This window comes from Serinus canaria, chromosome 5, assembly GCF_022539315.1.
Source record: "Serinus canaria isolate serCan28SL12 chromosome 5, serCan2020, whole genome shotgun sequence".
Lineage (NCBI taxonomy): Eukaryota > Metazoa > Chordata > Aves > Passeriformes > Fringillidae > Serinus > Serinus canaria.
Window position 1 is genome coordinate 7,377,055 of NC_066319.1, and position 22,921 is coordinate 7,399,975.

At 47.9% G+C, this 22,921-nt stretch overlaps 1 protein-coding gene across 1 annotated transcript; it reads right to left on the reverse strand.

Annotated features, from left to right (window-relative positions):
- Window positions 1-7,616: 7,616 nt before the first annotated feature.
- Window positions 7,617-19,192, reverse strand: FGF4 (fibroblast growth factor 4). The gene is made up of 4 exons (XM_009097187.2): window positions 19,059-19,192; window positions 10,411-10,793; window positions 9,471-9,574; window positions 7,617-7,793 (listed from the first exon to the last, which is right to left on the reverse strand). The coding sequence occupies exons 1-4, from the start codon at window positions 19,190-19,192 to the stop codon at window positions 7,617-7,619; spliced, it is 798 nt and encodes a 265-aa protein (XP_009095435.2).
- Between the last annotated feature and the right edge of the window lie 3,729 nt (window positions 19,193-22,921).

A 22,921-nucleotide genomic window follows, 5' to 3' on the forward strand; every position in this document is an offset into this window, starting at 1 on the left:
CTGCCCTGGCAGAGGAAGGTCAAAACCAAGATGAAAAGCAAGGTAATCTTGCCTAGGAGGTGTGGAAAAGCTGTAATAAATTGCAGCTGAAGTTCTGGCTGTTGGCAGGTCACTCCTGCCCAGGTTCCAGAGCACACTGCAGGAGACGTGGGGTCGTTGTATGGGAGTAACCCCAGGGCAGCAGCGCCTGCGCCCGGGGAGATCAGCCCTTATCTCAGAGCTCAGTGAAGGAAAGGCACTGACAGAAAGACACTCTGGCTCCAGAGTGAGAGCACACAGGGGAGATAGGGAGCTAATTGCCCGAGTTAATGTGTAACTCCTCGTGGCTGAGCTCCTGCTCACAGCAGCCTCAGGGTGCCTCGCAGCAGGATTCGAGATGGAAGGTGAGCTCTGAAGGGCTGTATATGCCCATTCCCAGAAAGGGGAAAGGTCTGGAGCACAGTGGTCTCCCTCCCTCCAGGAGGAAGAGGAGAGAGGTGTCCCAGCCTAGAAGAGCAGTGGTACTCCCTCCTGGTGGAGGAGCTGGGTCTTTCCTGGCTGCTGGGGCTGCCCTGCCACGGGGCCAGGAGGGGCTTGAGATGGGAAAGGACCATCACAGTGCTGGGTTTTAGTGCTGGTAATGGGCATGGGGAGGCTCTGGAGCAGCCTTGGCTTGCTGAGGAAGGAGCCCTGAGAAGGGCATCCATCCCACTGTGCTGCTCAGCCACGAGCCAGCCTGGGACCATCCCCACCCTAGACAGGGATCAGAGTGGGGATCTGGTTACCATCTGGCCAAGAGAAAGAGTTTATAAAAGGTCTGTCCACCAAAAGCTCCAAAATGCTCCTCATGGGTGAGCCCTCCAGCTAGCCAAACAGCCCTCACTTAGAGGTGCATGGCTGGACATTCCTTCTAATCTCCTTTACAGACATCCCCACAGGACTGAGTCTCTCCTGTCCCTAAGGGATGCTCATCCCACAGGTGGTGCTTCTCATCCCTTTCTTCTCCCAGGCATCCTTCCCCTCAGTGACACTCACCAGCTGTATGGGCCCCAGCCAGCACTACAAACACCTCTCCTGAAAGCACTGAAGCAAACAGATGTGGCTGCAGAGATAATGAAAAAGTATGTAAATAGTAGCTCCCCAGAAACCACCGAGTTTTACCAAGTGGTTTTGACACTTGCCAAATACCTTTAAGCTGATAAAGTTCTGATTTGTACTTCAGAGGTAACCTGATTAGCAACCAATTTGAGTCTGGAATATGGTAATTGGTACAAACATCACTAAATCACTTTCTTTAACCTGTATGGAGCAGTGTGAATGAATGATAGTGGAGGTCAACACAGCCTGGGGAGTCATGGAGGATGTGTACTCCTGTATCTACCCACAATAAAATAGTATGGTTACTAATAAAATGCAATTGCATGTACACACAGAGAATGACAAACCTGAGGTCAATCCAGCACTCAGAATTTTAAAAGAAACCTGCTTTGAAACTAAAATCTGATCGTGCACCACCATTTTTTTGGCAGGAGTCCAGCCTCTTTCAGTGCCCAGTATGGAGGCTGTTCAATAAATGAGCACCCATTCCTCATTTTGTTTTGTTCAGCCCCAAGCTGACTGACCTCGTGTTCTTGCAAACCCAGAATCTTCATGTCTCACAAATTTTGATGTATTAATGGACATATTTTGAGGACTATGGCAGCCTGGAAACAAGGAGCTAAAAGCACAGTGATATTTGTGTCAAAAAGTTGAATTAATGTAAACTGCTCAGGTTCAAATCTTTCTGGTATGATTTTTTGTAGTGCTCGTCATTATCAGATGTTTATACACACCACACAGCCACAGGTGATTTAAGTTTTGGGTGCTCACCATCTCTGTCACACTTAATGGAGTCTGGTTGAGCATTCAGGAAGGAAGGGCTGGACCTTGCTGTTGCTCCCCTCGGAGAAGAGAAGGCTCCAGGGAGACCTTAGAGCCCCTTCCAGTACCTAAAGGGGCTTTGGAAGAGATGGAGAGGCACGTTGGACAAGGGAACAAGGTGGCAGGACAGGGAGGAATGGGTTTAAATGGAAAGAGGGCAGGGTTAGATGACATTTTGGGAAGAAATTCTTCCTTGTGAGGATGCTGAGGTCCTGGCACAGGTTGCTCAGAGAAGCTGTGGCTGCCCCATCCCTGGAGGCATCCAACGTCAGGCTGGAAGGGGCTCTGAGCAGCCTGGGATAGTGGAAGGTGTCTCTGCCCTGAAATGGTGCTGGACTGGGTGGTGTTCAGGAGCACAGAATCATGGAAAGCTGTGGGTTGGAGGTGACCTTAAAGCCCATCTCATTCTGCCCCCTGCCATGGGCAGGGACACCTTCCACTATCCCAGGCTGCTCCAAGCCCCATCCAACCTGGCCTTGCAACTTCTGATGAAAATTATGATGTAAGCAATCGACATTGTTTTGCATTGAGGAGTTGTTTGCCTGAAGTGACTGGTGGTAGACACTTGGATGATATTTTTAAGTAATCAGATTTTTAAACCAGACGGTTCAGGGAAATGTTTCTTGTCTGAAGTCTGGAAATCATGACTCATATGCATGGAACAGAAATTGTGCTGTGTCCCTCTTTTGCATGTTGTATTTCCTGATAGCAACTTGGCATTAAGATTTTGCATTCTGCCATCCCTTTTTAGATTATTTAGTAGAAGGAGAACTGGGGCGGTTTTGTTTAGGTGGGATTGTTTTGGTTTTTTTTAAACTCCACACTGGCTTTTCCACATTAAAAATCTGTTCTCATCTGTGCTTGGCAAGCAGCAGTATAGTGTCATATAAAGCGAGCTAAAGCATTTCAGGGAATTCCTTTCAACTCTCTCGCTGCGGTGCTCGGTAGTCATTATTAAAAGCCTCCTCAGCCCTTAGCAGAGTGCCTTTAATTGGCCACTTGCCTGATCAGTTCACAGGCTGCGGTGGAAACCAAGTGGTAAAGTGTGAACAACCCACTCTGGCACCATAAACTCGGTGACCGCTCTGAAAAACCTGTGGCTATTTATATACAAGGCAGTGTTTTGTCATGCTGATTTTTACTAGCTCAGATCAGATACAGACAGCTTGGGAGATGTCACGGGTGAGTCACAAAATGCTCAGCACGGGCTGGTTAAAACAGGCAAGGCTGCAAAGGAGGGACTGGGCTTGGAGTTTCTGTCCTTCCCCTGGTGAGCAAGGGCACGGTGCAGGACCAGGCTGGCACCGTTCCCCTTTTGGTTATCCCGCAGGCTGGATCATCCCTGGGTGGAGGGAAATCTGCCTGGCTGGCAGAACACATCCTCAGGAAAGGTTTTTGGTTGTTCCTTGCAGATAAATGTTCCGTGGGTGGCAGGAACTTTGGCCGTGGCAATCCTTCCAGCAGTCTCAGAAATGTTGCAACCCATGACATATTAGTGCCTTCTTTTGGAGGGTTAAAATTGACTTTTACCTTTAATTCATTGATTTTACTGCCTCAAAGGGTAATGTGAGGAAAGTTTATCCCTGGAAGTGTTCAAGTCCAGGCTGGATGTGGCTTTGAGCAGCCGGGTCTAGTGGAAGGCATCCCTGCACATGGCAGGTTTGGAATGAGGTGGATTTTAAGACCCCTTCCAAGCCAAATCATTCTATGACTCAATAATTCAATGATTCCGTGATTCTATGAAAGCTGGCTTAGCAATGAAACAAAAAATGGGTGATGCCAGAGGAGGAAACTTTCTCCAGAGTCCTCTGTGACATCTCAAGCTGCTCCATCTGTGGTGGCCCTTATATTTTCCTGTGGGTAGGACACATGTGCAGCACCATACTCCAGGTCCTGTGAACCTGCAAACCTACTGCCCTGAAGTCTCACCTTCCTAACAGCCAAGCCTTAGGATTTATCTCCAGTCTTAAAATTGTAATTGGTAAAATTTCACCCCCAAGGCTGCAAAAAAAATTTTTTAGCCCTGCCGACAACTTTTTGTTATCATTTTAGCAGTCCTGGCAGTGATACATTTGTGTTTGTTCTTTTTAGAACATTGTAAACAAAAAAGTTAATTATGAGAAATTCTTATGTCTGCCTGGCTATTTATTCTGGCTCTATTCATAGCAGTATTAAATATGCTGCAGCTATACTTGTGCAGTTATAAAAACTCCACCTGTGCCACATATTTGTAGAGCCTGTACAAGTTTAGAGAGAAATTGCCCTTGTTCAGAGCAAGGGCACTGGACATTCCCAGCTCATCCATCGCCTTCCCCTTGCCAGGAGCAGAAAAAAGAGCATCACTCAGTAAAAAATGAGGTGGAGAAGTCTGTATGATGGGGTCTGGATTTCTGTTTTGTATGGTCCTTACAGAGCTGGACAAATTCTCTTTGCTGTCAGGGTGTGGAAAATCAAACCTGAGTGTTGTCTCTCCCACTGTGAAACCCTTCCTAGTCATAGGGAAGGGATAAAACTGAAAGCATGGGAATTGGACATGATGTGTACATGTGTGTGCAATTGACACCTTGTCCCCTTGTCCAGCGTGCCTCTCCATCTCTTCCAAAGCCCCTTTAGGTACTGGAAGGGGCTCTAAGGTCTCCCTGGAGCCTTCTCTTCTGTGTGAGTATTTACAAATAAAAGTTGTGCCAAAGAATCACAGAGTCTTTAGGGTTGGAAAAGACCTCCAAGGTCATCAGGTCCAACCTTTGACCAGATACCACCACGACCCCTAAACTATAGCAGAAAGTGCCACATCTACTAATTTTTTGGACACTTTCAAGGACAGTGACTCCACCACTTCCCTTGGGAGCTTTGATCGCTCTTCCAGGGAACAGAAGTTTCCCAATCTCACCATATGATGTCACACAGCACTTCAGATTTCTGTGCACTTGTATTGAGTATGAACACTAATTTTATAAAGATCCTATCCCAAACCAAACAGGTTTCTTGCATGGGTGCAGTCACACTTCATAGACAGAGCAACCAGCGCTCAGTGGAGCCAAAACCAGGCAATCAGGTTTGTTTGCAACATTAACAAAAACCTTGCAGGTGGTTTGTGTCCCTGACCATTAATTTTGGATGCTGCCATTGTTAATAACCAGGAAAATAACACCAGTGACAGCAGCAGCATGTGGCAGATGCAATAGAGTGAATATCTGTTACTGAGCTTGGAGCTGGGCTTTCCTGGACAGCTTCCAGCTTTGGCAGGGGGAACTTTAGCTGAGTAAGAAATCCAGGCTGTCAGTCCTGGAGTAGCTGGCAAAGGTGCAAAGGCTCCCCAGGCTTTGGGAAAGTGAAATAGCATTTTCTTCTTCCTTTCCTTGCTGGTTGCATTCCGTTATAAAGAATTAAAAATCAATATCAGGGTGTCATGCATTGTAAACGTTTATCATTTATTATGCATTTAAGTGTGCACAGCACATACACCACAGTCTTGAACAGCACCTGTATAAAACTACAGACAGATTCTGGTAAATGGTGAAAGCTCATACCATGTAACATTGTCATCAAGGTTGCATCACAATATTTAAAAGTTACAACAACTACCTCTGAACATATCTTGTGTGAGGCGGTTGGTTGTGGATTTAATGAAGTGAAAAGTGGCAAAGAACCATTCCCAGAGAGAACTTTTGTGGTCTGATTTTCCTGTCTGAAATCTGGAACAAAATCATCAGTTGTCAGAGGTAGTGGTGAAAAATACACAATGATTACTCACATATAGAAAACATAGAAAGTACAGAAAATTCCCAGTTTTACATTAAAAAAAAAAAAATCCTTAGTCATGACATTTTCTTTTCCTTAGTTATTTTTGCTGCAAGGGCAGCTGCCTTAAGGTCTGGTCCTGGTCTGCGCTGATCTTATGAACTTTGGTGAATAGAGTTTCTCTTCAAGGTCATGTGTAAGTAGAGGATACAGGATACATTGCAAAGGAACCAAGGCTTTTGTGTAGGAATGTAAAGAGGAAAAGAAAAAAAGCTGAATCAAAGATTTGTGTGTAGTCTGAAATAATTCGTTTAGATTGGAAGATGATCTGTAAACGTTCTCTAAGTCATCAAACATTGTGGTTAGTCCTGGTTCCCACTTCACATGTTGATGCCCCAAAGATGAATGATCTTTTAAATAAAAAATTTTAAAAGGGAAAAAAAATTAAGGAAAAAACAAAGACACATGAATCCTTTTAGTGATTCCCCCATAATCAAATCTATCTTTTCCTTCATCATGTTAGAGACATGAGTTACACTTGCAAAATATATAAGGAAAAATATAGGATTACTTCATCACCATATAGTACTGCAGCCTGACAGCTGCCTGCAAATATTTTCACCATGATTACCCTTACTAAAAGTAAACCACAGGGTAAAGATAGCTCAAACGTGACAAGGCTCAAATAGGATGCAACCGACTCTATCCTGAATACTTTTGGCTACATATGGAAAAAAGAAAGATTTGGGATTATTATTGTTCCCCCAGGCCCTCCTCCAGAACTTGAAGCCCAAGCAGGAAAGTGGGCACCTTCCTGCCACGCAGAATTTTTTACAAGACTGGCTTTGAGAGTTAGTGAGGTAGAAATTAATCAGCTTCGTCAGGGAATGAGACAGAAAAAAAAAAAAAAAAAGCAGCATATTTCTCCTTCCAAATACTGCAGCAAAAATAATAAATAGCACAAACCAACCTCAATTCCTCATCTAAATTTTTGTTGTGGATCTTGTGTTTGCTACAAACCAGCGAATGCTTTTCCCTTGTAGAAAACTTAGGAGTGTTACAGAGCTCCCCACACTTTGAAAAATGAATATAATCTCCAAATAAGAAAGGGAATTTGGTTGGAGTGAAGCAGAGCTGGTTCACTGTCGCGTGTTCCACAGTGCGTTTGCTGGGGGAGGGACAGACTTTATATTTTAGCCTCATGACAAGCAATTGTGCCAAATAAAAGCTCCCATTAGGGCCACAGTTGATCTGCAGAGAAAACCCCAGCCCCAGCCCTGCTGAGCCTCTCCGAGGAGGAGAGGGGCTGCAGGGCAGTTCAGAGTTCAGCGCTGGCGGATCTAAACCAGCTCTGCGGGGTGGCTGTGCAGCTCCCGTCCTGTGCCGGGGTAAAGCGATCCTGCTGCAGGGAAATAGCCCAGGGCTCAGGCATTGTGTGTGGCTCCGTGCTGGCACCCGGCATCCCACCCTGGCACCTCCTGCTCCCAGCCAGGAGCCGCCCTGGGAGCCACCGGCGGCTTGGGAACGCTCAGGGGAGGACAAAGCCACCATAAAACCCAAACAAACAAACAAACAAACAAACAAACTCACACCTGTACAGCAATAAACGACACACAAACAGTGCAAAACATTGGGAGAGTGGCATTGGATGTCACCTGGCTTAGGACATGGAGTAGCAGCACACCTGGGATAACTCAACTGAATTAAATAAACCACTGAGCAGAAGACTTCTACTGTTGCACCATGAAATGAAAGACCTTGGGTTGGAGGTTTGTTTTGTTTTCAGATTAAAATTTAAAAAAAGTAACTATAAATAAATTTTGTGACAATATATACAGATTTAAATAATTAACTTAAATATCTTACACCTACTCTTGCATAAAACTCTCCAGTAAAAGTGCACAATGTTTCTTTTCCCCAAAGATGTTCTGTTCTGTGTCTTCCCCTGTGCTGAGGTAGGTCTGAAGGGAGATGTCTCAGATTCTAGGAAGAAAATGTGTCACTGTCATTGTGGGAGATACTTTATTGCCTTTCTTTGTTCTTCCATTTTTGCTCAGGGCTATGTACATCCCAGGATAAATCCTGGATTCATAAGCATTGTAGTTGTTTGGCAGGAGAATCTCTTTGAATTTGCACTCATCATTGAAATGGGCCTGAAATGAAAAGGAAAGAATGAGAGGGAAGGAATTTTAAACATCAGGTGTGGAAATATTCTTGCTGCCAGGTGTAAGAAGGTGTGTTGTGGGCAAATGTGCAGGTGAGCCCCCTCCACTTAGTAATCTTTTGAAGTGGCCTCTGAAGCTTCAAACAGGACTCAGGAGCCAGAGGATCAATTAGGGATGCTGTGCCTAGGCCAGGGACATACATCTAAAGGTGGGAAGGACACCCATGGGAGGGACAGGATCACCTGAACAGAGCTGAGGTGGGTATGGCCCAAGCCCAGTCCCATGGTCCTGCTCATTGAATTGCTCCTGGTTGTCCCACCAGCAATAAATTGCCTGAGAGGCTCCAGAAAATCCAGAATACGGGCACTGTCCTATGTTGCTTGAGGAGAAAGAGACGTTTTAAAGCCGCTCATCACGGACAGTATTTTTTGCTTCTTTAGATTTAAAATCAAAGGTAGGGTCTGGATAACTTAGGTTAATGGATCAGGTAAACAGATCTGGCAGCAGGCAACCTTTCAGGGATGTGGTTTCATCTGCAAGTACGTACAAAGAGGGACAGGTCTTGCAAGTGTCTTATCTGGAAAGGGACAGATGAACTCATCTCTTATTGTTGGGCAAAAACCTCAGGGCTTGTGAGAGAGGCCTCAGCCTGCCAAGCTGAACACTACACTAGGGATTATTTTACCTAGGACACCAAGGCAGCAGTATCCCTAAGAAAGGATGCATTTTGGTGGCTGATTCTGCCTGGCTTTCGTATAAGGCACAATCCTCCACAACAGGACCAATGGCCCAGAAAATAATTCTGGATGCCTCATGCCTTCATGTGAAAATGCCCCAGTTAACTCTGACATTGTTTGGCTCTTCCTCAGCCCAAGTCTCTTCACTTGGGAAACATAACATGGGAAATTCATGGGTGGGAAAGGAGACTTTAAAACAACTTTAAAGTTATGCTGATCACAGTCACTTGTACAGAGCTGAACTCAAAAGCAGGAAGACAGCTCAACACAAGCAGAGATACACCCTGTTATTGTCCACCTCAAGTACATTGTACAAGATGTCGCTATCTTTTCCAAACATTCCACATAAAAGAAGGTCTGTATTGCCTTCCTAATGGATCTTCCTTCTCCTAAACAGAAGTTCAGACACCAAGGATGCTGAACTGCCACGGGAACTGTCTGTCTGTTCAAGAGCATTAACAAAGAGTGATCAATAGTCACTGATTGATCACATCATAAAGGGTCACTCGTGGGGCCTGGCTGATCACAAGTCCACGTGCCCTCTGAGAGATGAAGTGATTGCCACACCTGCCTAAGGCTGTTTGTACTTAGATATAACAAATAGATGGACTAAGCCTGGCTTGTGGTCTTGCCACACAAATGACTGATCTGTCTGTCTGTGAGTCAGGCAAGATGTGCAGCCATGGCTCGGTGACTGCAGTTTTTATATGAGAACCAAGGAAGTGTAATGCAGAACAGGGGGTTTCACTCCAAAAGCTCAGTGAGCAGCATAACTGGGCAGCACACCTTCTGTTGGCAAGGCAGGAAGGGCTGCTCTGTGCTGCCCGACCCAGGATGGGCAAGGATGGAGCTTGGGCAGCTTTTAGCACACGTCTCACCCCAACTGACCACCATCTCCTCCCCAGGCACACACTCAGTGGCTACTTACAGATCCATAGAGCTTGCCTTTGCTGTTCATGGCCACGAAGAGTCCACTTTTGACACCAAATATGCTCACCACACCTCTTTCCACAGGAGAAATTTCCAGCAGACCTACACAGGAGACACAGAAATCAGGGGGACAAAAGGGTGTGCCCTGGAGCATGTGGTGACAGTGCCACGCTCATCCACAGGCTGCCATCCCCAGTGTGCATCCCCACATCCCAGTACTGCTGTGGGTGTCCACAGAGCCCCAAACCCCACACCTCATACTCCACATGCTGTCCTATGCCCCATGCTGGGGGGCTCTTCTTTTAGCTAAGTGTCTATTTTTATTTTGCCCCCAGGCATCCTCTTGTGTAGGCAAGGTTAAAATAAACCAGAGTATGCTTAGGGCAAATGAAACATTTGTCATCATGCAGCTTATATCCCCACTCCCGGATCTTATTGTTTCAGTTGGATATCAGAGTCATGGGGCCACGGGGTTAAGTCCCCAGCAGATGCTTTTCAAGTTTAGGGGCGAGCTAGCTTCACCCCAGCCCCTGCTCGGAGTGGGCGGCCCATGGCACCGCGGATCCTCCAGATGCTGAGGCAACCCCGACACCTGATGCCTGACGGCGGCAAGGGGACAACAGGGCACTGAGCAGCGCCGACGACCCCTCCCGAGAGCCCGACGAGCTGCTCCGGAGCTCCCGATGGGCTCCGGACCTCCCGATGGGTTCCGTGCCGCCCCGCCAGCCGCGGGGCAGCCGAGGGGCGCAGCCCCGCGGTGCTGCCTGCGGCCGGACTTTTGAGGGAAGCTCGAGGTCTGCCATGCACCCACCCTCCTTTCGGGACATGCCGCTCTCCGGGGCAGGTCAGTCGCTCCACTCCCGCAGAACTGCCCTCCGGCCGTCCCGCGGGCGCGGAGCGTCTCGCTCGCCCCGCCGCGAGGGTTGTCGGCAGCTTACTGTATCGATTCTCGCTGTGAATCCCATCGATGCGGCCGTCGGGCAGCACCTGGATGTGGAAGCCGATGCCCACGTTGCAGTAGAGGCGCCGCAGCCGTTTGATGCCCAGGAGGTAGTCGCCGTCGCGGGCGGCATCGCGGCGCTCCGCCGGGAGGCGAGCGACGGAGCGGGCGAAAAGAGCGGCGTCCCAGCGGCGCTGGCGGGGCCCGGCGGGGAGGCGACCCGGGGGCGACCGGCCACGCACCGCCCCTGGCCACAGCAGCCCGAGGAGCAGCGCCGGGAGCAGCGCCGCGGGGAGAGGCATCCCGGTTTTGGGGCGGGTAGCCGCGGGCCGGCCGCCGGTCGCTCCGAAAATACGCTCTGCCCCCAGCTCCCACTTTATGCTGAGGTCAAAGAAGGGGAGGAAAAAAAAAGAAAACAGACCAAAAGCCAAACAGAAAAAAAAAAAAAATTAAAAAGGAGGAAAAAAGAAGACCAGAAAGCAAAGCGGAGAGGGAGGGGAGGGAGCTTAGTGCTCAATCCCCTGAGGATCTGAGGTTTCCCTGGGCTGGCTGCATGGAGAGGAAATCCCGGGAGCAAGAGCTTCTGAACTTGATCTCAACTCCAGGAGTCTTGTCTGAAGTGCTGCTCTTCTTCTATAGCTGCTCAGCCATAGCGCTTTAGCCCTAGCCACGATATTTATATATCCATGTGCGTTGGTACCTATTACATCACCACCTACTGCTGTCTGCTGCAGCCCTCCGGCTTAGCTGAAAGTCAAATTATCACCCCTTGATGCTTAACAGCTCTGAAGGGTCTTGAAGGGAAAGGGTGAGCAGCACTGGTGCTAAACATGAGGGACAGCACAAACTTTTAGAAAGAAAAGGTCATATTTTACGTTAATCACAGCAACCTTTCTCTCTCTCTCTCTCTCTTTCTTTCTTTTCTTTCTTTCTTTCTTTCTTGCTCTTTTTTCCTCTCTCTCTTTCTCTCTCTCTTTCCTTCTCTCTTTTTCTCTTTCCCTCTCTTTCCCTCTCTTTCTTTCCCCTCTATATCTCCTTTCTTTATATTTTTCTCTTTCTCAAATGCCTACAAATGCTAATGCAAGATACAAAAATCAAAGAATGCCCAGCACACTTTGCCCCCAACACATTGTATGACTATGTAAATCTGTGGAATTTCAGCTTTTTGCTGTATCCAAGCGACATGGTTTACAGTTTGCTGGATGCAGAAACAAAATTCCCTTCATTAAAAGCCAAAAGAGTTTTTGAATGAGAGGTTTAAGAAATGAAAAATAAAAGAACTTGCAAAAAAACCAAAACAACTGCAACAAAACAAAACAATAAAACCCAACCAAAAAAACCCACCCAAAACAAAGGAAAGGACTAAGGTTTTAATAGAGGAAAACATTTTAAAAAGCAGCAAGTGTTCAAAAGCAGTGACAAAGTTTTTTGGTTCTAAATATCCCTTTAAGAAATGTGGAGTACCAGACATGTGGAGCTCCTCCCTCTTGGTCACTGTACTGTCAGGGACTGTGGTGACACAAGTTTATTCCAGAGCCTAGAGGCTGCCCACTCGTGCAAGTACTGCAGCACTTTTTAACGGAATGGGTTTTTTTCAATCTTTACTTCCATGCTGCTACTACTGCTGCTGTTGTGTTTTGGTGATGCATTTGTTCTTAGGTAATTGCTTCATGTGGTTTAGGTTCCTGGAAATGAAGTTTCCTCAGTATTTAAAAGGAGAAGTTTTGAGCCCATCAGTTTAGAACTACTTTGCTTCGAGCAAATCCCATATGTTTTGTCACCTCCCATAGCTTAAGCCTCGGCCCTCCACAGGTTTTCAGCACAAACAGGTGAGGAGACACGAGGACAATTTTGGAAGGTCCTGAATTAATAAGAAAGCGTGTTTCGGGAGGAGGGGGGAGAAGTGGTTTGTGACTCAAGTCCTTTACAGCCTGAAGCCAGTTTAGTCTTTCACGCCAGTAAAGCTCTCCCGCTGTTCCAGCAGAGGATGCGAGAGAAAAGAGAATTGCCCCGAGGCAGATGACAGCTCACCTAGGTGCGAAAATCTCTGACCTTCGCTAAACCTGAGCAAACTTAGATGATGTGCTTTTATTTCTTCTTGTGAGGTGCACATGCCGCTGCTTTGGGGTGATTGCAATCTCCTCGGTGTAGTTTCTATCCCAGCCTCAAGCAAGTTCACTCCTCCGTGCGTGCTCAAAGACAGCACAATGTAGATTTTTCACTGTGGAGGTGAAAATGCCTCATCCCTAGAAATGTTCCAGGTTGGACAGGGCTTTGAGCAGCCTGGTCTAGTGGGAAGTGTAGCAGGGGTTGGAATGAGATGATCTTGAAGGCCTGTTCCAACCCTAAGAGTTCTGTGATTCTGTGAAATCCACAGGTATGTGAAATGCACAGGTATTTTATTTCCATCAGGTCCATCCAGACCTGCCTTGCACCTGATCGGCCGAGTGGCTCAGCTGTGGATGCAAAGTCTGGGGTGGTACTGGGAATAACCTTTCACCCACCACCATTGCCAGTCCCTCCACTTGTGAGGTACAGTTTCTCTCTGCTCACTTCCAGCACATCCCACTGTCTTGTACAGAGCTATTTTCTGCTTGGCTTTAAGCGAGCAGTCAGGACATAAGCCACCCCTTGTTCAGAGAAAGAGGGCATCTTTTTCATCTTTTTTCAGGCAGAGACCAGCTGCTGCCAGGCCTGGAAGCTGCCCTGCTCTGCAGGCTGTGCTGGGCACTTCTCCTTCCCCAGGCTCCTCAGGGTGCTGTGATCCCACCTCACTTCAAACTCTCAATTATTTGCTCTTCGCAAACAGCAGCGGGTGGATTTGGGATTAAGTTTATTTACCTTCTGAGGGATGAGGAACAGGAGTGGCACTTCTACTTACACACCTCCCCAGCAGCTTCTCTCCTGCAGCACAGGGGTGGCCCAGGGCCGGTGGCTGATGGCCCAGGGCTGGCTCTGCTTGGCCTTCCTGCCACAGGCAGCAGCTCTGCCTGGCCCAAAGCAAAGTGAGCTCTAAGCATCCTTCAAACTTGAGTTAGGGATGTGCCCTGGAGGCTGGGAAGAGGATGATTCATCCCTCTGGGAAGTATGGAAATGGGCCCTAGAACACCCTGTGAGGTTCCGGTCCTTATGTTTGCAATGTCAGGTCCTAAATGGTTACACAGGGAATGCAGAGCATCAGGTGACATTGCCACAAAGATTAATAAGGGATGCTTCTGCAGCTCCATTGTTAAACTTGCCACAGGATTAGACATCCGGCTTTCCATAAAGTCTCCCAGTGAACTTTTCTGAGAGGAAAAGCAATGAGTTTCCAGCTAAGAATGAAACCATGAGGTGTGGGTTTGCTTTCAAATTGTCTATATCCACATGCGTGTGGGCTTGTGTGCAGGCTGCCTGTGAAACCCTGGTGCTGCTGCTCCAAAACCCTCTGTTTTTTCTTGCTTGCACCTGGGAAAAACCCCACAGGGATGGAGGCAAAGCAGAACCACACCACTCCCAGTTTTCACCAGGTGTAAATGGCAGGTGGAAGATGCTCACTGCAGCTCTCAGTGCTGTAACACAGACATTGTCAGTCAGAAGTTATTGCCGCAAGAAACCATTAAAGCAGGATATTCCCCATGGAAGCCAAAAATCAGTGTCAGGTGGCCCAGGCCAGAGAGGGACTGACCCGCCAATGTGCCATCGGCTTTCAGGCATTGAAGGGGAGTTGGGTGTCTCCAGATCATCCCATAATTAATTCTGAATCTTCCATATCCTGCCTTGTCCTGCTGCTATGTGTCCCCACTCCTGGTGGACACTTTCTCAGCAACAACTTAGATATTAAACCAGGTAAAATGTCTCCATTTCTGTATTGGCTCTCTTCCCTAAAAAGCATATGTGGATGTCACAGTTCAGACAGCTCTTGTTTCCAAGTTCCTCTAGGTTTAAAGTATAAGAAAGAGGAAAGGATCCACAGAATTCAGACCCATACCCAGGTTCAAGCCCCATATCATTGATTCTGAAGGAAAAAGGGAAAAGAAGGAGGAATCATTACAATAATATGTTGTAATTACACTGGCTTAGCAACCATCCAAATCGGGCTCTGTGTCTGCCTTTCTGAAGAGATCCAGGTCTACAATTTAAAAATCAATTTACATATTTATTAGCTCCAGTAAATGTAAATGACCCTGAAAGTTATTGCTCATGAGCTTTTCTCCTGAAGGCAAATATTTCACTGAGATCCTTTGGTCTGGAAGGATGGGGGGCTGTAATGGAAGAGGGAAAAATCCCTTTCACCCTGTTTTCATGCTACGAAGACACAGCAAAAAGGCACCCCAGCACCCCCTTTGCCTACACCCCTTTTAATGACAATGCTTTTGGAGAACAAGCACCCAGTGCTCTGCAGAGGGGCAGAGACTGGGAAAGATCTCTGCCCTTCACATCTGGCTGCCTCCACATGTGTGTGTGAGCAGGGCAGTGGTCCTGGGAGAGGAGGCTGCCTGCAATGCCTGGGGTCACTGGGAGAGCTGGGGTGTCCCACCTGCGCCTCCTGCACAGCGCGCACACACACACACACAGAGCCCAGCCAGCGCTGCCTGTGCCTCCTGCACAGCACACTCACACTCACTCACATACAGCACACACACACACACAGCACACAAACACACACACACAGCACACACTCACACACACACAGCACACACACACACAGCCAGAGCGCAGCACACAGCACACACACAGAGCACAGACACACACACAGAAACACACACCAGCACACAGCACACACACAGAGCACAGACACACACACAGAAACACAGACCAGCACACAGCACACACACACAGAGCACACACACACACAGCTCAGCCAGCGATGCCTGTGCCTCCTGCACAGCACACACACAGCCAGAGCCCAGCGCACAGCACACATACACACACACAGCAAACACACACAGCACACAGAGCACACACACACAGAGCACACACAGCACACACACACACAGAGCACACAGAGCACACAGAGCACACACACAGCACACACACACAGCAAACACACACAGCACACAGAGCACACACACACACACACAGCACACAGAACACACACAGCACACACAGCACACACACAGACACACAGAGCACACAGAGCACACACAAAGCATACACACACACAGAGCAAACACACACAGCACACACAGAGCACACACAAACACACACACAGAGCACACAGAGCACACACACACAGAGCACACACACACACATACACGCACACAGCACACACACAGCACACACAGCATACACACACTCTCTCTCACACACACACACAGCATACACACAGCATACAGAGCACACACAGAGCACACACACACACAGAGAACACAGAGCACACAGAGCACACACAGCACACACAGCACACACACAGCACACAAAGCAAACACACACAGAGCACACACAACACATGCACACACAGCACACACACAGAACACACACAGTACACAGCATACACACACACTCTCACACACACAGCACACACACAGAGCACACAGAGCACACACACACAGCACACACACACACAGCACACACACACAGCACACACACACACATACACACTCACACACACACAGAGCATGCACACACATATACACACACACACACCACACACAGACAACACACACACACCACACACACACACACACACAGCACACACACACAGCACACACAGCACACACACACACACAGACACACACACACACACACACAGAGCACACACACACACACACACACACACAGAGCACACAGACACACAGCACACACACACAGAGCACACACACACACACACACACAGAGCACACAGAGCACACACACACACACAAGCACACAGCACACCACAGCACACACACACACAGAGCACACACACACACAGCACACACACACACACACAGCACACACACCACACACACACACACACAGAGCACACACCACACACACACACAGAGCACACACACACACAGCACACACACACACACACACACACAGCATACACACACACTCACACACACACACACACACACAGAGCACACACACACACCACACACACACACACACACACAAGCACACACACACAGCACACACAGCACACACACACACACAAGCAAACACACACACAGCACACACAACACATGCATACACCCACACACACACACAGCACACACACACAGCACACACACAGCATACACACACTACACACACACCCACACACAGCCACACACACACACACACAGAGCACACACACACAGCACACACACACACAGCAGCACACACACACAGCACACACACACACATACACACTCACACACACACACAGCACGCACACACATACACACACACACACCCAGCACACACACAGAGCAAACACACACAGCACACGCACACACACACAGCACACAGAGCACACACACAGCACACACAAAACACACACACACAGAGCACACACACACAAAGCAAACACACACACAGAGCACACAGAGCACACGCACACACACACACAGAGCACACACAGCACACACACACACAGAGCACACAGAGCACACACACACACAAAGCAAACACAGCACACACACACACACTCACACACACAGAGAGCACACACACACACAGAGCACGCACGCACACACACACAGAGCACACACACACATACACACTCACACACACACAGAGTACACACACACACATACACACACACACAGCACACACACACAGAGCATGCACACACACACACTCACACACACAGAGCACACACACACACAGAGCACGCACACACACACACACAACACACATACACACATAGCACACTCACACACACAGAGCACACACACACAGCACACACACACACAGAGTACACACACACACAGAGTACACACACACAGAGCACACACACAGAGCACACACACACACATACACACACACACAGAGCACACACACACACACACACACACACACACACACACACACACACACACACACACACACAGACACACAGCACATACACACCACACACACACAGAGTCACACACACACACACACGCACACACACACACACACACAGACACACACACACACACACACACACCACAAGCACACACACACACATACACACATCACACCACACAGAGTCACACACACACACACACAGCCACACACACACACACACAAGCACACACACACACACACCACACACACACACACAGACTACACACACACATACACACACACACACACACACACACACCCACGCACACATACACACACACACACCACACACACACACACACACACACACACACACACACAGAGAGCACACACACAGAGCACACACACAGACACACACACACACACACACACACACACACACACACACACACACAGAGCACACACAGCACACAGCACACAGCACACACACACACAGCCAGAGCCCAGCCAGCAGCAGGGCACTGTGCCTTCCTCCCCTCTCTGTTTGCAGCGGATCTGTTTGATCTCTTTTTGCTGGTGGGTTCCTCACAGTGAGGAACCAGGAGTCCCTGCTGCCTTTTGCCTGCCTGGCAGCTGGGCACAGCCAGGGGCCCTCTGAGCTGCATGGAACAGGGGAGGACAGAGTATCACCTGTGGTGGGAACAGACCATTAGTCTGACTAAAAAAAAGAAGAAAGGGGGGTTTTTGGTTTTTTGGTTTGTCTGAAAAGGTGTCTGCGGTCACTGTCTCACTGTGTGCACGGACCCCAGGTGAGTCCCTGCTTCATGCCTTGTCATCAACAACTTCAGGGAAAACACTTATTTCAGCTACAGCACGCACAGCTACTGTGTCAGAAGTACTTGCTGGGCTTGTCCTTTGCCACCTTGGGAAGGGGAGAGGTTGGAGTTTATCTGTGTTTTATGTTTTAGCCTCATTGTCCCTGCCCATGCGGCTCTGTTCCCATCGGAGAGGGGCAGTGGGGTATAGCAGCGGGCAGCCACAGCACCAGGCAGGCAATAAAGGCAGCAAAATCCTCCCTCTGGTGTGTTTGGATGGATTCAGGGAGGGGACTGAGCATGCCTTGGTTTGGGATGGGTGTGGATGCTCCCAGCAGCTACTCCCTCTGCTGTGGGGGAGCTCCTGCAGTGCCACATCCCCGTGTCAAGCAGAGAGGACACGACTGTGCCCGTCTGTGTGGGCTCCTGTAGGGAGCTCAGAGGCTGCAAATCACACTTCCAGCTTGTGTCCTCACTGCTCACCTATACCTACTGCTGCAGGAGATCAAGGCCCAGACCTCTGACTTTCTGGATGCTCCGCTCGGCGCTGTGGCAGCCCTTCCTCAGCTGCTGTGCTTGGTTTGTTTGTTCTGTGCGCTGATGTCCCTTCAGCATCACTGCAGAGGTGTGGGGTGGCCTTCTGGGAGACCCAAGGCCACTGACAAGCTACCTGACATGGTCCTGGCAAGCCATTCCCTTGTCTTCCTGGCATGTGAACAGCTCTGCGGTGAAACACCACATCCAGACAATCTATTACACCTTCTGCTTTCCCAGAAGATGTAATCCCAATCTCTGTTTCCCAGGTTGCAGCTTTGCTCCATGCTTTTCTGTGTGTTGTCCTGAGCAATAAATTCCAGCCCTTCTCTGTATTTCCAGCAGTTTTCTCCACCCAGTGGATTTTGCTCCATTATCAGCTGCTCTGGCTGCATGTGCTGCCTGTTGTCCACTGTCCTTTCTTTTTCCCTGTAGCTGTTCTGCTCCCTTATTCATTCTCAGGACAAGCACCCTCCATGGAAGCTGCATCCCCAGACACCAGCCAGACCCTAACTGGATGCTGGGATGAGTGGAGATGGTGGAGACCTGAGGAGTCCCCAGGAGCACCACTGGAGTTTGGTCCCTGAAGAGCAGGGCTCAGTGGGATGGGACAGTGGGAAGCCATCCATCCAGGCAGATCCTTCTGGCGACAAACATGTTCTGGGGTTTTCTCACAGTCCCATGCCCCTCATCCTCGTGTAGTTTGAACCAAAGTTTGGGAGGGAAGTCTGCTAGGAACACAGATGGAGAAATATCAAGCTCAGGAGGCTCCAGTTACTAATGTTGGTCTTTGGAAATGTTTATTCCCAGCCAGACTCACTCTTAGGCTGAAGCTCACACGCTGATACTTTCATACTCACTGCTGAGATTTCTGCATCTGCTATTTAGTCCTTCCTTGTCCTGTATGCTTTTCATCTATTGAAATTATAAACACTTTAAAACTAAAAATATACATTTTTTTCCTTTTGTCAGATTATGACACACATACTTTTGCTGATACATTACTTGGTACTCTGCCAAACAAAGCTGGAAAAAGGAAACATAATAGAAAAATGAGTTTTGAGAATCAGAGTAAGTGTTTGTTAAGCCTATTTTTATTATTATTTTTGTGGGAAATAGTAGCTTAAGTTGACTTTTTGTGTGAGAATGTTTTAGCTGACTTTGAGCCTAGCAGAATTGGTTTACACCAATCTGTTCAACATGTGGCCTCTCTTGCATGAATCATTTTTTACCCATGGCTAAAGTGAAGAAAACTGGCTGCTGTAAGCAAATGACGTGTATTGCTGAATTTTCAAAGTCCCCAGCAAAGCAGCACTTAGAGCCTGTCAGAACATATATGGACACAGATGTACAACCCACAGCCTCTCTGAGCATGCAGGAGCCCAGCTTTTCCAGTTGACCTTTAGTGTCACAACTGTGAAACAAATCTGCTTTCCTGATACCACCAGTGGTATTAGCAGTGGCAACAGCTTTATCTTTCACTCTGGCACACAAAAAGCCCTAAAAACAGGTATAAAACCAGGGCAGACATCACTCCTGATGGAGCCAGCCAGAAACATCGGTACGGTTTTGATGGGTGAGTTTTTGAAAAGCAAACTGCAAGCCATGCGCTATGCACAGGTAACAGCTCTAGAGCTTGAAGATCAGCCAGCATGGAGGTTACTCACCAAATTCTGCCTTGTTTGAGGGTAGTGACAGCAGAAACATGTCAGAAGTAGAAATCCTGACCCTCTGCTGTGATGTGCTGGATGAGCTGAGGTAAGATGCCTTTCAAAACCTTTCATAACCAGACAAAAGAATTAAGAAATACCTTTAACACTGTGTTTGGATGCTCTAGCTTTTTGCTGCTGTTGAGACTATCTTTCTATTTCTATGGCCAAACAACATTGAACAAAGTAAAATAAAATGCAGTGTTCTCTTTGTCTCCAGCATAGTGTTCAAGGATACACATCTTTTCAGTTTGCAGCATCTCTAGGTGACTGAAAATCTTTCCCTATTTCCATTAATATCAAGGGAAAGTCTTTTTCTTCCTTCAGTGGGAGCACAATTGTATTTCCTTCCCCTTTTTTGGGAAAGCAAAGCTGAGGAGGTCTACAGCTGAGCTCTGTAGTTGAGGAGCATATTGCAGCAGTGTGTAAAACAAGTTACCTGTCAGCAGACACGTCAGTCATCTGTCAGCAGACCTGTCCAGGGGATTTGCTACAGGTTTTGTTACTCACTCTCTTTGTGCTGTTGAGTAACAGGCCAGGCAGATCACAATGGCAGCCAGTTCTCACTCCGAGTTCACATCACAGGAGTTACAAGTAAATAAGATTTGGATGAATGATCCTTGCCCAGAAAAATCCCCTTGACACCAAGAAACCAGCAGAGATGGCATGGCTTGATTTTTCATTTAATCATTTAATTCCCCTTGCTATTCAAGGCCCAAGAGCAGCTTTGTTCCAGTCAGCCACTTCAATACTATTTTTACTCCCATCTTTCTCACTTCACTAATAAAGGTTTGAGAGCTATAGAAGCATCAGCATTACAGGAATTAATCCATGCACCTCAAGAAAAGACAAAAGAAAACAGCAAAGTCTGTTCATCTCCTTTTGGATGATTCCTCATGCTGCTCTGAGAGCCCATTTCCCACAGGGTTTGCTTTTGTTCCCATAGGTAAAAGAGGGACAGGACCAGGCTCTGAGTCAATTTGCTCCATGAAGCCTCCTCAGCTCTCAGCAATGATGTCCCAGTTTAGGGCAAATTTGGGAGAGAATCCCCAAAAAGGGCTTCTCCAAAAGCAAACCCACACGGCCCCCTCCCCCAACCGGTTCGGGAAGAATTCCTCCGAGAGAGGTGGAAAGAACCTGTTTATTTGACAAGCACAGCACCCCCCAGCACACACAATGAACAATACCGGATGACACCACTCTTCCACTGCTCTGAGAAAGATGACAAATTCATAAAAGTCTCTCCTGGGGGTTGGCTGTTATCAGTCCCTCCGGCGCTGAGGCAGCTGCTGCAGCCACAAGGTGTAACCTCTCGGTGTTTCCAAATCCCAGTCCGGAGCAGTCAGCAGGTCCAACGGGGTGGGGGGAACAGTCCAGAAAGGAATTTGGACTATTTAGCTAAAGTAACTAATGAGAAGGGGGGAAAAAGCAAGAGCAAGCAAAGCAGAAGCGAAGCAGAAACCAGAGCGAAAGCGAAAAGCAGGGCAAAAAGCAAAAAGGCAGCAACATGCACTGGTGCTATCTGGATATCCCGCCGAGTGGCTGATAAGAGGCCCAAAACAAAACTCTCACTCTGCCAGTCTGAAAGGCACAACACATAATACCCAGCATAAATTACATACACACGAATGGGGATAACAGTCACCCTAGGACAAATGAATAGTGAAGATTATGAATTTTCTGGCATTTCAGAATATGTTTATCTTTGGACCAGGAGAATATACAGTTTCCATTCTGCTAATGAGCTCTGAGGGAAGAGATCCCCAGGGGATCAGTTCAGACACTTACCTGACTTGCGACTGCTTAATAATAAGCAGAATGAGATAAGTGCAAATTAGAAATGACCAATTTGAAGATTGTCTTGAGGGAAAAAAAAAAAAGTCTTTAACAAGGCAGTCAACAACAGAATGAAGGCTTTGGTATTTTTAATAATTTCCAGGACCAACCTGTGATTGATTCTCTCCATTGACTGGAACACAGCCAAGTGTCCCTCCTGAATGTGTGTGTCCTACAAATGCTGATTGCAACAGCGTGGCCATCTAGAACCTCTTGGCTGCCACATCTCAGCAGAGCACATCCCAGCAGCTCTTCCCTGACATTCTCCCTTTGCTGCCATACACCTGAAATAACAGGTAAATTATTGCATGAGGGGTGCCACTGAGTTCATTTCTGTGTAACTTCCTGGGATAATGGAATAAACCAAAAGAAGCTGTGGCTGCACAAAGTCTGATTCCACCAGACACTGTTTTTCCTTCAGAGCACACCCACTGAGGATGAGTATTTTGACACAAAGCTCCACGCGCGTTATTCTCGGTGCTGGCGGGGATGGAGGGTGCACACGGGAGCTCTTGGAATCAGGACAGCAGGATGGGAAGAGCACACAACCAAGGGAAAACTCCCTGCCCAGGGAATTCAGACAGTGCTGTGCAGTCACTGCAGTGCTATTTGCCATGTGCTATATCCAGTCACAAAATATTTCACTCAGTGACACGGCCAGAAAAAGCCCTGT